Genomic DNA, 16,003 nt, shown 5'->3' on the forward strand with positions numbered 1-16,003 from the left:
GCTAAAATGCAGATTAGTATATACAACTGTCTACTCTCTATCTCTGCCTGGCTGTGTAAGCCAAAATGTGTTAGAAAGTTTACGATGCAGTAACAAATGATCCAAATTGCTTAGGAGAGCATAATGTTTAAAGCTTCTCCTTAGCTGTACCATAAGTCATATCTCCTGATCTCCCCCCCCCCCCAAAACTGCTCCTCCTGCAGCCTTCTCTGACTCAGTTAATCACAATTCCATCCTTCAAAATGCTCAGGCCAAAAATCTGGAAGTTGTTCTTAACTCTTCTCACCCTCCATATTTATTATTTCAGGGAATCCTATTGGCTCTACCCTCAAAATATATCCAGAATCTGCCACATTTCATCATCTCTACTGCTACTTTCCTGGTTCAAGTCACTATCATCCCTTGCCTGAGTTTTTGCAGTAGCTTCCTCACTGAATTTTCTGCTTCTATCAATGCCTACAGACTATTCTCAGCAAAACAGATAAAGTGAGCCATTTAAAATATAAGATCATGTTATTCCTCTGCTTAAAATCCTGTAATGAATTTCCATTTCAGTCAGAGAAAAAGCCAGAGTCCTCACAATGGCCTTCAAGGCCCTGCCTGATCTGACCATCCATTACGTTTCTGACTGTCCCTCCCATCACTCTGCTGGCTTCCTCTCTCTGCCACACTAACTTCTTGAGAACTCACAAGGCTATTTCTTCTGTCTCAAGAGCAACTGTCCTGCATGTCCACATAGCTAACTCCTTCACCTGCTTCAAATTTTTGCTCAAGTGCCACCTTCTCAGTGGAGCCCACACTGACTACCCCATTCAAATTACAAGCCACCCCACATCCCCTCAAATGCTTTCCTTTTTCTGGTATTTCTTAACACTTACTACCCCCTTACATAGAGTATTATTTTCTTATGGTATTATCTGCTTTTTGTTCATTGCCTGTCTTCCCTGGCTATAAGGTAAACTTGAAGAGGGCAAGGATCTTTGTTGAGTCATCCACTACTATATCCCAAGCTACCAGAACAATGCCTAATATGTAGAGGTACTCAGAAAATATTTAATGGGTGAATAATAAATAAAAATTAAAGACAGGGCCAAAGGAAGTCAGAATGGCCATCAGTAAAAAGTCCACAAATGATAAATGCTGGAGACAGTGTGGAGAAAAGGGAACGCTCTTACACTGCTGGTGGGAATGTAGTTTGGTGCAGCCATATGGAAACACTATGGAGATTCCTCAAAAAACTAAAAACAGATTTACCACATGATCCAGCAATTCCACTCCTAGGCATACATCCCGAGGGAACTAATTTGAAAAGATACATGCACCCCAATGTTCATAGCAGTGCTATGTACAAAAGCCAAGACATGGAAACAACCTAAATGTCCATCAACAGATGATTGGATAAAGAAGTTGTGGTATATATATGCAAAGGAATACTACTTAGTGACAAAAAAGTATAAAATAGTGCCATTTTCAGCAACATGAATGGACCTGGAGATTGTCATTCTAAGTGAAGTCAGCTAGAAAGAGAAAGAAAAATACCATATGATATCACCCATATGTGAAACCTGAAAAAAAAAAAGGAAGAATAAAGAAAGAAAGAAGACACTAATAAACTTAGCTACAAAAAAAAAAAACAGACTTGCAGACATAGTAAACAAACTTATGGTTATTGGGGAAGGAGGTGGGAAGGGATCAGTTTGGGAGTTTGAGATTTGCAAATGTTAAACACTATATATAGAAAGATAAACAAATTTCTTCTGTATAGTACATGGAACTATATTCAATATCTTGTAATAACCTTTAATGAAAGAATATGAAAACAAATGTGTATGTGTGTGTGTGTGTGTATATATATATGTATATATATATATACATGCAAGACTGGGACATTATGCTGTACACCAGAAGTTGACACATTGTAACTGACTATACTTCAACTTAAAACAATTTTAAAAATTAAAAAAAAAAAAAAAGACAGGGCCAAAGGAGAAAAATAAGAAACCTAGAAGAAACAAGAGATGATAAAGGAAGATTGTTTTTAAAACAGTATCATTGGGGGAAGAGAAATAACTCAGTGGTAGAGTGCGTGCTTGGCACGCCTGAAGTCTTAGGTACAATAACCAGTACCTCCATTAAAAAAAATTTATATAAATCCTCAGATATAAGAGAATAAATTGCACCCATGAGACAAAAAAGGAATGCTATAACAGCAGCAGCAACAAGAACTAAAGAACAATCAAAGAATTGAAAATTCTTAGGAATTAAAATTCACATCTGAAATTTTTTTTAAAAAATCAGTAAGAGGTTAGAGGTTCAAGAAATCCCAGAGAGAACAAAAGTCCAAGAAGACGAAAAACTCAAGATAAATCTAAAGGATCAATCCAGAAGGTCAACTTACAACTAATATATATTTTAAGAATGAAAGAACAGAGAAAATAAGGAGACAAAATTTAGGGGTATTTTAAAATATTCTAGAAAAGAAGGACATGAGTTTTCAGACTTTGAGAAAGCCACCTCTAGGGTTCAGCATAGCGAAGAAAAATACCTCTGAGCAAACACAACACCATAACATCTTAGGACACTCGATCAGGGGAAGATCCCAAAGCTTCTACAGTTTCCAAGCAAAGGATCAGGAATCAGAACAGAACACCTCAACAATATCAGTGGAAATTAGATAATAATGAAACAATGTATTCAAAATTCTGAGGGTACGGATTTTTACTGTAGAAATGCCTAACCAAGCCATGAATCAACTGTGAGGCAGAATTAAGACATATTCAGAAATTCCAAAACCTGACATTCCCCTTCTCTCAGAAAGTGTCTGGAGGGTGTACTCCATCAAAACAAAGAAAAACCAACAAACAGGATGATATGAGATCCAGGAAACAAGAGATCCAAATCAGTAGAGTATAACAGAACTTCCTAAGATGTTAACAGGAAGTCCTAGGATGACAACCGTATAACAGACCTAAAGAGCAACCTCCAGATTGCAGCATAAAGAAACTAACCAACCAAATAAACAAAGAGGCAATTATTAACCCCAGGTAAAACAAAAAAATATACAAGAAGGAAATTTAATCATAGTATACCACTTGATTCAGCTTTGAACATTATTTAATCACAATAACATAAACATTGGCTATGGGTTTAGCTCAACAAAGTGATATAATTTTACTGGAAGGATGAGGTGAAGAAAAAAGGAAACAGAGGAGTATGAAATTCTTCCATAAAAGGAAGTCAATTGATAATGTCTAAAATTTGTGAATCAATAAATAGCAGTGAACTCAATAGTATTTAGAAATACAGAAATAAATACCAAAAGTAGTAGTCAAAAGGAATGTCACGGGTTATCTCTAGGGATGGACTGGGGGTCAGGAGAATTATTTGTTGTTATAAGGCTTATAATCTCACTTTATTTTCAGACTACATACATGGATTACCCTAATAAAAATAAATATTAATTTTGGGGTGTGGGACATATTGGCACCAAACCAATACTTTCCACTTAATATAACCATAAAGATTCAAAGATACTGGAAATGAATTTCTCATCATGGGGTCCAATATTATTTAAAATAATACCTTTTTTTCATTTTTCAGTTTTATTAGGTAGAATTGTTACAGTCTGACTGCAGATATACAATATATTGCATATAAATACACATATACAATATACTGCACATATTTTTAAACTTACATATATGTACTGTTCAATGTTTCTAAGAACGTTTAGAGCTTTAGGTTTTTAAACTTACATAGTTATCAAAGGAATAAAGCCAATCACAAAATAAGAATTCAAAAACATACATACACCCTGCTATTAATAGCAACATTATTTATAATTGCCAAAATATGGAAGCACCCTAAGTACACCTCAATAGATGAATGGATAAAGAAGATGCAACATATATCTGTAATAGAATACAACTCACCCATAAGAAGGATATTTTGCCATTTGCAGCCCTTCATTCACTTTTTTTTCACTTCAAAAACCAGAATTTTATAACAGGCATAAACATTTCCACTGCATCAAAAACAACAAAATACCTAGAAATAAACTTAACCAAGGAGATTACCTATACTCTGAAAACTGTTAAAACATTGATGAAGAAAACTGAAGATGATACAAAGAAATGGAAAGATATTTTGTGCTCTTGGATTGGAAGAATCAACATCATCAAAATGGCCGTACTACCCAAAGCAATCTACAGATCCAATGCAACCCCTGTCAAAATACTCATGACATTTTTCACAGAACCAGAACAAACAATTCCAAAATGTATATGGAACCATAAAAGACCCCGAACTGCCAAAGCAATCTTTTGTAGGTCTTTTTTTTCTCTTTCTTCTTTTTGTTTAAAACCATATCTTGAACATAATGTTTCAGTCGAGTAAGATGAATAAGCTCTAGAGATCTGCTGTAAAACATTGCACCTCTAGTCAACAGTCATGTATTACACTCAGAATTTAGTTAACAGGGTAGAGCTCATGTCACATGTTCTTACCACATAAAAAATATATTTAAGCATGTCTATGCACCTCTTAAAATTATCTCTTGTACTGTCAGTGGTATTCATACTTTCAAGCTTAGGGAATAGTGTGTGCCATTCTCCTTAGAGCAATTCGATAAGCAAGAGACCAATGTCGTCAGCTCAAGGGCCACAACAGACCCAAGCTGATTCAAGACATTAAAAAGCCTGAATAATTTCATAATCATTAAAGAAGTCAAATCTCATAGTTTAAACTTTTTCACAAGAAAAACATCAAATCTAGATCATTTTACAGGCAAATTCTAACAACTCTTAAAGGAACACACTCTTCCAATCTTATCAGAATTCTCTGAGAAAATAATTCTCTAATTCATTCTGTGAGACTAGTATAATCTTGATATCAAAGTGAGCAAGGACTATAAAAAAAAGGAAAATTATAGTCCAACGTCATTCATGAACAAAGATGAAAAATCCCAAAGTATTAACGAAAGAACTAAGCAATGTATAAATGTTGATATGTGCAATGTTTTTAAAAGCACTTGGTTTGGGAGATTAAATACAAAGGAAGCCTAGCATCTTGCAGCAGGCAAATTTATACTGAAACATACTGTGTGGATTTGAAAAGGCAAGGAGCACAGGGTGATCAAAAACACTACGAACACATTGGGAATAGCAGATACAAACTACTATACACAAAATAGATAAACAACAAGGTCCTACTGTATAGCACAGGGAACTATATTCAATATCTTGTAATAATCTATAATGAAAAAGAATGTGTGTACATATATATATATATGTACAACCGAATCACTATGCTGTACACCAGAAATAACATACTATAAATCAACAATACTTCAAAAAAAAAACCCACTATCAATGCAAATACATACGAAATAGAAAGCTTTCTCATTTCTTCGGGTTTCTGATTTTAGGAAATGGTTCATGGGCAGAGGATGATACTGACCTATCTCTGTTTTGAAGTGGAGAGGAAGAGATAAAGCTTTCAGATGGAAAACTGATAGCATAACAAATCCAACATAAGGCTACTGAACTCTCAGGGGGCCCCCTCCAGGCTTTTTTACCAAACTGCCATGCTTAGAGACATAGAGCAGTCACCTCTAAGATCCCAGCTTTCTGTGTAAATGTACCCTCTGAATTTGTAATATAGGTGGGTAGAAACTCCATGTGCTGACTACTTCAAGCCTCAAGGATCACAATAAGGGTCTTGGCCGTGAAGAGTGGTTTGTTTTATCAGCATACCTTCTCTGCACATCTTTCCCCTAATTAGGAATTATGCGTATGTGGCAGGTACATATCCCTGAAGGGAGAAGCATTACTCACTGTGCACGAAATATTCTCTCAAATTCCAGTGACCCAGAGACTGCCGGGGGTATAACTTTGTATTTTGATCTTGCCTTTCCTACCTGCAAAGCAAAATAACCTGCAAGTAAAGAGGAATGAACATTAAAAATATGGCACATCATTATTCATTAGTAAAATGCAAATTTAAACCACATCTAGATACCACGACATACCTATTGAAACGTCTAAATTTGGTCGGGAGGATTAGGTTTTTTTACTTTATTATTTTAATGGAGGTACTGGAGACTGAATCTAGGACCTTGTGCGTGCTAAGCGCGCACTCTACCATGGAGCTATACCGTCCCCCTAAAATGTTTAAATTTAAAAAGACATCACACCAACTGAAAAAGGTGAGGATACAAGAACAACTGGAGTTCTCATACTCTACTGGTGGGAATGTAAAAAGGTACAAACACTTTGGAAAACCATTTGGGAGGAATCTGTTAGTCAGATATACACTGACTACATGATTCAGTCATTCCACAACTAGATATTTTCCTAAGAGAAATGAAATCATATGCCTATACAAATACTTGCTAGCATCTGGTCAAACACCAGTCTAGATGTTGCTGTGAAGGTATTTTTTAGATGTGATAAACATTTACATCAGCAGAGTCTGAGTAAAGCAGATTACCCTCCATGCTGTGGATGGGTCCCACCTACTCAGTTAAAGGTCTTAAAAAAGAGTCTAAGGTCCCCCAAAGAGAAAAGGATTTTACCTCCCTTTGGACCCAGGACTGTAATATCAACTGTTGGAATTTCCAGCTTTCCAACCTGCCCTGTAAATTTCAGACTTGCCAGCCCCAACTATTACATGAGCTAATTTCTTAAAACAGATGTAAAAAAAAAAAAAAAAGGTGTGTGTGTGTACCCTATTGGTTCAACTCCTCTGGAGAACCCTAACACAAATGTCTATTAATAAGTGAGTAGATAAACACTTTGTGGCGTATCCATACAACAGGATACTACTCAATAGTGAAAAAGAATGAACTACTAATAAACAAAACAACATGGATGAATCTCAGAATAATTATGCTGAATGAAAAAGGCAAGATTCAAAAAAAAGCACTACGCTACAAGTTTATATAAAATTCTGAGAAGTGCAAATGAATCTATAGTGACAAAAGAAGATCAATAGTTGCCTAGAGATGAGGAGGGCTAGAGGGGAGGGTCACAAGAAAACCTGGGGATGATGGCTTCCTGCATGACTCAGGTTCCCTATTCCAAAATGACTTTCCTCTCCTTTGTTCACTGCGTGGAAACTACCTTAGATTATCAAATCCCGATGCCTGGAATCACCTGCCTCTGATCATTACTTCCGTGACCCTCTTTCACTTTCAGGCCCACCATTCATCCTTTATCAGTAGTTTTCCCCTCCTGTCCTTATCTCCCTCTTTTTACCCCATAGTTAACTTCTGAGGTCTGTTATTTCCCCTCAGATTATTTCTTCCAGTTTCAGTTTCTTACTGGTTCTCTCCAACTTAGTACCTCAATATCCATTTCCTGCTTGCTAATATTTTTAAAATAATTTCCTTTTCCACACCAAGTTTGCAGGTTCAGTCTCCCATTGTGTGACAGTATTAGAGGTCATGTGTTTCCTCCTGTAACAGGATCCTCTCTCCCCTCCAACAAGAAGTCAGTAAATACTGGTTGAGTAAGGCTCTCATAGCTGGCCACTTCCCTTCCCCTGACTTCCCCTCTGCAACAAATAAATGGTTGGTCTAGATTTAGAAGCTACAGCTGAACATCTAAAGTGTGTAAACACTGAGGACAGGCATCTTTCTCATTCAAACTGTAGTTGCATCCCCGAAGTCTGGGAGAGTAGAAAGAAGATAATAAAAGTGTGGGACTGGGCTCTGACGGTTTCCAACACTGGGCTGCCTTTTCAAGGCAGCATAAATCTGGAGAGGCCAATGGCTCATGGGCCCCACTGGAGCCAAAAGGAGATCTACCTATGGAGGGGAAAACTGGGACTTGGCCATTCTGGACCCTACCTGTTATCACTGCTTCTAACTCCACAGCCTTAGAGAAAACACCAGGCAAGGCTTCTTGTTTCACGTATAAAATGGAAACAGTGAAATATGTGTGCCCCTAAATTTATATATTGGCAATGGTGCCCGAACCTGGAGCTTCCAAATGAAGCCGAGTATGTGAGAGCTTTGCCATGCGGTCTTTCCCCAGTTGTTCCCTGCACCTGGCCTGCCCCTGTGTGGAGCAGCAGCAAATGTGAGGATTGAGCTTCAGTAAATGGAAGGCCCAGCCCACCCACAGCCCCAGGAGGAGGACTCCGTCGGGCTGGCTCTGAGGTCAGGGGCCTCAGAGTGACCGTGGTTATCGCTGCGGCAGCCTGATGAGGGTGGAAAGGCTACTACGCTGCTTTTTCTGGAGAGCTTCCATTTTATTTCCCATCCTATGAGTTGATTAAAAACTACTTGAGAATAAGCTCCTTTGGCTTTGCCTGTCTTTCCTCTTCCCGTGCTTTCTCCAGGAGCACATGTGTGCTGGGGAAGTGAATCAGGGCCCCGCCTCGTACCCTCCCAGCTGCAGCTGGGCTTCTTCACCACGTGGCTGCCTCTCAATCCAGCAGAAGCTTCTCTCTGTGGGGAAGCAGCCAAGGACCAGAACTGGTCATGCTGAGCACCAACCCTGGGCACTAGGCCCACCACAGTGGACACGTCTTACCCAGTGTCCTGTTTAATCCTCTTTGAAGACTTTTGCTAAAGCAGCAAGTTCTGGTTCTAAATGTCAACTAAACAATTGTCTCCCTCCCCCTCTCTCTCTGCCTCATTCCACCATTATTAAACATTCCCTGTCCACCACCAACCACCACTGGCCCAGTCTCCTCCTCCCACCCAAGTACTAACCAGGCCCGACCCACTTTAGCTTCCGAGATCAGATGAGATCGGGCACGTTCAGGGTGGTATGGCCATACACCCAGCTGCCTGACCTGGCCACAGTTCACACTGTCCCCTGCACCCACCAGCAAACAGAGCCTCTCTGCAGAGATGGCAGAGGCTGTGTCAGCCTGGGGGCATCCGTGGACCTGCCCCCGTGCTCTCTGCACACTCGGGTGGGCAGTGCCTACATGTAGGTCTCTGTGAACCAGGGGCTCAGTACACAGCGCTTCAGAAAACTAGGTGCTGCTTCAGTTGGCAATAAGCATCCTCCTTGGTGAATCAAACCACAAAATGTGTCTTAAGTATAACATTTTCGTAAATTCACAAACTGGCTAGCAGGTCTGCCATTGAGTATGCGTGCAGGACTTTAATCCTAAACCGTGTGCCTCCATCATTCTACCCTGTTTCCTGGTATAAGCACACTGGGGAAAATAAATAAATACATGTCTTTGGTAAGTCTTGCTCACCAGGGCTCAGTCCCTTTCCCCATTTTGCTTTTTAAGTAAGCATGTACCTACAATAATATGAATTGAGCAAATGTGACTCCAGTGGAGAAGAAGCCCTCTATTTAACCAGGCAATTGGGATACTGAATAATCCTAGTGGGAAAGCACTTTAAAACTTAGAATTAATTACTTAATTGGCAGCTCATATTTTTGCAGATTTTTTTTTACCTGATAATCATACCTGCCATAGGCAGCTTATTTTAGAAACACACATTAATTAAAAGGTTGGGGCTCAAGGTGGTGGGGGGGAATAGCTCAGTTTTGCTTAGCATGCAAAAGGTCCAAGGTTCAATCCCCAGTGCCTCCACTAAAATAAATAAAACAAGAAGTAAAATTAAGATTGCATTCAAGAAATCACAGCCACGGTTTATAAGCAGATACATTACACCTGGAACACTCCTAATTAACATTTATAGCTCACCTCCCCCAGGTTAGCTAACTTCTATGCTCACTTGCACTGGGCTGTGGGTTGTAATCATAGGTGATGCAGAATCCCTGGGCTTGGAAGGCCCACGGCGTCCCCACTGGGAGAATTAATTCCTGGAATGTTCCAAACTCTGCCCGTCCGCAGAGAAGGAGACGCTGATGACCCTAAACACACTGTGCCCTGCAGAGGCCACGGGCCACCAGCAAGTGAGTATGAAACCCCCAAACCCTCCCTCCCCACGCCCCTCCCCGTCCCCCCCGCCTCCCCCTCCCCCAGCACACACGCGGCCTGGGGCTCTTACTTTGCTGACAAGCAGAGAGGACAGAGAGGGCAGCCAGCAAGATCGAATTCCAGGCCATTTTTCACGTGGAACGTTCTGGTTCACGGAACTATCTGCAGAAATCCAGGGGACGATAACGGATTTGGCAAGGCTGACCGGAATTCCTTACAAGGCAAACAGAGCTGAGAAAGAAAAAAAAAAAAAAAATGGAGACTCAAGCGGCTGAGTAACCTTTGCCCTGGAACCGGAACCAGGAAGGCAGGCGGGTCCGGGCTGTCAGTGACAGAGCTGCACCTGGCGGGGACTGGCTTCGTGATCTGGCTTCACGTCTCTCGTATCTGAGCTCCGACCTGTGGAATCAGCCCTCCAGCAGCAGCACCTGCAGTTAAACCATCTCCTCAGCCAATTCAAAACCAATTTCCTCTCCTTCACTTCTAATCCCTGGATCTCTTTGGTCCCCTCCCTGGCTCCAAGGCCTGGCTGAGACCTTTCTCACCTCCAGTGGAAAAAAAGAGAAAAGATGGAAGAGTGTATTTAATCCTACTGAGATTTACATGCTAACTGAAACTGATTCTAACTTTATTCCCTAGTAGATGGCAGACCCAGGATTTGAACCCAAGTACCACGGATTCCAACTGAGCCCTCAGCCCTGTTCCATGCTGCCTCCACTGTTGTCTTAACTCTCCCATGATCGTGGTGACCATAACTTTTTTCATTGAGATGTGACTCACATATAGTATTAGTTTTATATGTACAACATGATTTGATATATGTACATATTGCAAAACAATCACAGTAAGTTTAACATCCATCACCTCATATAATTTCAATTTTTTTCTTGTGCTGAGAACTTTTAAGATCTACTTTCTTAGCAACTTTCAAATAACCAATACATTATTGTTAGTCATCATTCTGTACATTACATCCCTAGGATTTATTTATCTTGTAACTGGAAGCTTGTACCACAAATTAAAAAAAAAAAAAAAACTAGCATATGTTTTCTGAGAAGGAAGAGGGCCCTGGAGGAAAGAAGTAGGCCAATATTTTTTTTTATTGACCTCCAGTAGCAAACACAGAACACGTGATCTCCTCGCAGGTCCAGCGCCCCTCCTTTGCCAGAGCAATGCCCCACACCACCCAGATGGAGCTGTCCTTCCACAGCTGGGAGCTGCTTCTGCAGAACCTATTCATCACAGCCCCTCCCCTCTGTCAACTTAATTGTTTTTCCCTTTAAAGATTCAGCTTCCCACAAAACAAAATTGGGGTCCCCCAGCTCACTTAGAGGGAGCCCCAGTGCCCCTGGGAAAACCGGCGTGTCTCAGCCTCACACAAGCCCTGACTGGGGCTCCCAGCCCAGACACTTAAGGATGACACAGCCTTGGACAGGAGTTGAACCTCAGTTTGATAGGATGGGCTAATGAAGGTTGAAGGGAACTTTAAATGAAATAGGACTGTTATGAGGATTGAACTAGTTAACATTCATAAACACTTCAAACAGCACCCGGCATCTAAAAATGTGTTCTGTGTGTTTGTTAAATAAACCCATAAAGTATCTAGAAAACTATTCAGCATATTATGTACCTAATGTTAAAAAATATTTTTTAAAAGGTAAAAGTCATGCCTCTTGTACAAATATAAAATGAAACCATATTAAAGATTTGATTGAATTCTTTAACGAGAACTAGTATGACATCTTAACCAGTTCAAAGCAGAATTCAAGGAACCACTCATACATGGTGTTAAAAACAAAATCCAACTGAGTTCATTTTAAAGATCTTAATGGATCTATTCAGTGATTCACGATTCGGGTATCATCCAATCCAGCAGACAGAAAGGACCTCTGAGGAGCTGTACAAAATGAAAGACTTTACAGGCAGAAGGGAGCAGGAACGAGGAAGTTATACTTGGCAAAAAGTGAACGGGTTATTGCAAGGTTATTTTCCTTTAGAGAATGGCAGGGATCTATCAGGCAGGATACTTAACTGGTGCTGAGCAAGCAATTCCTGGTTTAAGATCCCGTCTCTGGGTGAGCAGAAACTGTAAGCTAAGTCAGGTTTGGTGACATGGGGCTTAACCTTAGCAACTCCATTTGGGGCCTGTTGTCTTGTTTTTAACAATAGGGAATCAGAGATTACTTTACAAATAGTTATAAACCAAGTCTGCTCCCAGTGCCCTGCTGGTCTCTTCACATTGTCTCTGCTTTTATTTGTTCTTGAAACCACTGGAGACTAAGATTCTGTAAGAAGACAAATGCTAGAAGCCCAGGACAGCCCTGAAATTTCTCATGTATTTGATTGAATGATTTTGACCTTCAGTACACGGCAGGATTCTAAACTGCAAGCCAGTCGCCCTGAACCCACATCACCATCTACTAAAATAACTTCCCCAAATGACAGGCCTCCAGGAAGAGGTCTGGGTTGGGCCCGTGGACAAGCGAAGGCTCTCTGAGTAAGACAACTGCTCCAAGAAAGAGAAATAGCAGAAGGAAGAGGTGAGTCAGGGAATGGGGGGTCCTGACTGATGGCCACAACCTCTGGGTGTTATCAGCTGCTGTTCTGAGAAGCTCAGGTACATCCATACTAGGGAACTAGTTAAAAACAACAACTCCAGAATGACCTTCTTTAGCTCCTATTGATTTCCCTTCCTCTCGCTATCTGGAAAAATCCTGACATTCCCTACTGACTTCTCCCAGCCAATCCCAGTTGATCCCCATCCCCAGTCCTAAGAGATGGTTGATATAACAAAAAGTACCTCAAGTGCTTTGAAACCCCGTGCATTCATGTGTAATCTGCTTTCATAGGTCTTAAAAGTCAGTGGACAGAGAAAGACAAATATCATATGATATCCCTTATATGTGGAATCTAAAAAGCAATGGTACAAATGAACTTATTTACAAAACAAAGGGAGACTCACAGACATAGAAAACAAACTTAAATAAACAACAAGGTCCTACTGTATAGCACAGGAAACTATATTCAATACCTTATAGCCTATAATGAAAAAAATATGAAAAGCAATATATATATATATATATAAACTGAATCACTATGCTGTCCAACAGAAATTAACACAACATTGTAAATCGACTATGCAGAAAGAAGAAAGAAAGAAAAAGAAAGGCAGACAGACTTATGGTTACCAAAGGGGAAAGGGTGGGGGAGGGATAAATTAGGAATTTGGGATTAGCAGATACAAACTATTATGTATGGAATGGATAAACAATAAGGTCCTATTGTTCAGCACAGGGAAATGCATTCAATATCTTGTAATAACCTATGATGAAAAGGAATATATGTATGTATAACTGAATCACAAGGCTGTACACCAAAAACTAATACAACATTGTAAATCAACTAAACTTCAATTAAAAAAGAAAGAAAGTCAGTGTAGTTTCTGCCTCTAGGAAAGTATGAAACAACGGAACTTTGGATCTTGAAATATTTATCACCTTCTGTGATGATAAAGCTTCCAAATGATCCCACAGTTGAAACACTGCCATAGCATTTAACAAACCAACAGGAACCAGAGCTTCTCTCTCCACCTCCCCTGGATGGGTGAAGGTGAAAAACATTTTCACTGAAGGTAATATAATACGTACAGATCCCTCTAGTGTGGGTCCTATTCCTTACATTTTGGTAAGAAAAGAAAAACAAAAGAAGAAACAACATATCAAGAGTTGCAGTGTTTTTAAAGTTGTAAAGTTTTTAAAGTGTTTTTTAAAATATTTGTATTACCTATATAAACTCAAAGAAATCTGCAAGGGTTTCTGAGAGTTTCGCTTATTAATCACTGTTACAAAAATTGTACTCTGGACAAGGCAAAACAGAGAGGCCACAGTGTGGTAATAGAAAAACAATCCCAAACCACGTGAAAGAGCTGTTTTCATGAAATGTAAACTCTAAATGTAACTATTTCTGAATAGTTTTGCTAATAGATGAAAAGATATGATCTATTTAACTACAGAAATATTCTCTCTCAGACCAACTGCATCCTCTCCCCACCACCCCCACCCGTTATCCCCTGGCCTCACCCTCATGTTCTATCCCTGTCTCTCCAAAAACTACAGCTCACTGTCCTGGTTTCCACTGGCACTTCAGCAGCTATCTCTGCTGCCAACAGACCTGGCACAGAGAGAGACAGGAAACCCACCGCATTCCCAAGGATGCCCAGAAACAGAGCGATCGCAATTATCAAGGACCATAATACACCTGACCGAAAACTAGACTGCATAAGGCTCTCCGTGTGCTTAGTGTTTATTGCATTCTCTTGCTGGAAGTCCTGACCAACTGAAAATACCAGAACAACTCAGCAAGTGTTTAAACAAAGCTCAGATAAACCAAACTTGAAATTGTACCTCAACCTACATGTTGCAAATGTAGGGAATCGCAGAGGTCCTGCAGAATATTCTCTCCCCTTCAGAAGCTGGAGCACCTTGCTCTGTGACCCTGCGTGTGGAAAACCAAGCCAAAGAGGGCAAAGGCGTCTTCCCCCATCGGGGAGACCTTTGCCCTGGGACGGGCAGGGCACAGAGCAGGGGATTACAGACCGGTTACAGCAAGCCTCAGACAGAAACTGCCTGTCATCCAACACCAGGAACGTCCCAAGCAGGCTCAAAGTCAGGGACTTAAAAGAGCAGAAAGGAAAGGAAAGATCAGTCCCCAGGGAAGTGTAGTGAGGGGAGCACAGGCTTCGAGCTGGTGATCTAGGCCTGCATCCCTGTACTTGTGGGCAAGTTGCTAAACGTCCTTGGACATGCTTTCTCAAAGGGAAATAATCATACAGGGTCCCTCTGATGACTTAACGAAATAATGTGAGGGAGGCAAACAGCACAGAGCCTGGCACGTGGCAGGGGGTCCACGAGGTCCCTCTGCTGCACCACCCACCTCAGGCCTGGTGGACGCAGAGGAGACAAGATCAATTTGTGGAGAAGGACAAGGAAGTGGATGGTCACAGAACATCCTAATAGCTACCCAGACTGCGAGGATTTCCCAGAAGAATGGAAACAGAGCACTTGAATGGCTTCCAAATGGCCTTGGACAGTAATAGAAGATCTGAACTTGAGTTGTCTTAAGTTTCCATAAGATTTGGGAGAGGCTAAAGTAAAGCAGAATCTGGCGAGGGGAATCAGAAATCCTCACTGACAACTCCCAGCACACACAGCCCTCCTCACACACACACACACACACACACACACATACACAGATCCACACACATCCATACACACACCCGCTCCTAAACACTCCCACACACTAACACACACATATACTCACACACTCACATACACTCATATCCCAAAACGGGATTTGTAAGCTGAATGGACCTTGAAACACATATTCTCATGGAAGTAATATTATAAATGGTATTATAAATGGTGGCCATGTTCTCAGGTGGCTGAATGTTCAATGAAATTTTAACTAATAAGTGATGTTTATGCCACATATTGGCACTTGAACCACCACAAAAGGAATTAACACTACTCTTTTGCCTCTCGTTTAACTATTACTCATTTTTTTTAACTGAATAGCATTTGGAAGGAAGTGCTTTAAAACTGGGTTGTTGGAGTAAACTTCCTGCCCTGCCCCATGGAAGGAAGCCAGGCTCCCCATGGGCCATGCTCAGAGCTGGATTCATAAACTTGCTGAGGGGTGTAGCTCAGTGGAAGAACGTGTGCTTAGTTAGCATGCACGAGGTCCTGGGTTCAATCCCCAGAACCTCCATTAAAATAAATAAATAAGAAACCTAATTACCTCCCTCCCCACAAAAAAAAATTTAAAAATTAACTTACTGGGACCAGAGCAGCAAGAAGCAGGAGTTCCCTGAACTCTGAGGGCCGAGGCACCGTGGACAGGCCTCCATCTGATGGGGGCTCTGATGTCTACCCCCACCACCAGCTCCCAGTTCCACACAACAGAAGGGGAGGAGCGAGCCAGGCCCTGGACAGAACTGTCTCAACTCACCTGCCTCACCAGCAATGAAGCACATGTTTTATTCCCATTTTTCAGATGGAGAAACTGAGACTCAGAGGTTAGTGACTTGCCC

The 16,003-nt window shown here is 40.8% G+C and overlaps 1 protein-coding gene across 2 annotated transcripts in view; it reads right to left on the reverse strand.

Annotated features, from left to right (window-relative positions):
* Nucleotides 1-14,438, reverse strand: part of MGST2 (microsomal glutathione S-transferase 2) — a 37,740-nt gene extending 23,302 nt beyond the window's left edge. The window contains exons 1-3 of one of the 2 annotated variants that reach the window (XM_010977711.3): nt 14,329-14,438; nt 9,986-10,146; nt 5,835-5,934 (exon numbers count right to left, since the gene is read on the reverse strand). In XM_010977711.3, coding sequence (XP_010976013.1) covers nt 5,835-5,934; nt 9,986-10,043 — 158 coding nt within the window. In that variant the 5' untranslated portion in view covers nt 10,044-10,146; nt 14,329-14,438. Of the gene's footprint in view, nt 1-5,834; nt 5,935-9,985; nt 10,147-14,318 lie in introns of both variants that reach the window. The other variant, XM_010977712.3, reaches the window with a different exon arrangement.
* Nucleotides 14,439-16,003: the final 1,565 nt, after the last annotated feature.

Source organism: Camelus dromedarius, chromosome 1 (genome assembly GCF_036321535.1).
Source record: "Camelus dromedarius isolate mCamDro1 chromosome 1, mCamDro1.pat, whole genome shotgun sequence".
Taxonomy (NCBI): domain Eukaryota; kingdom Metazoa; phylum Chordata; class Mammalia; order Artiodactyla; family Camelidae; genus Camelus; species Camelus dromedarius.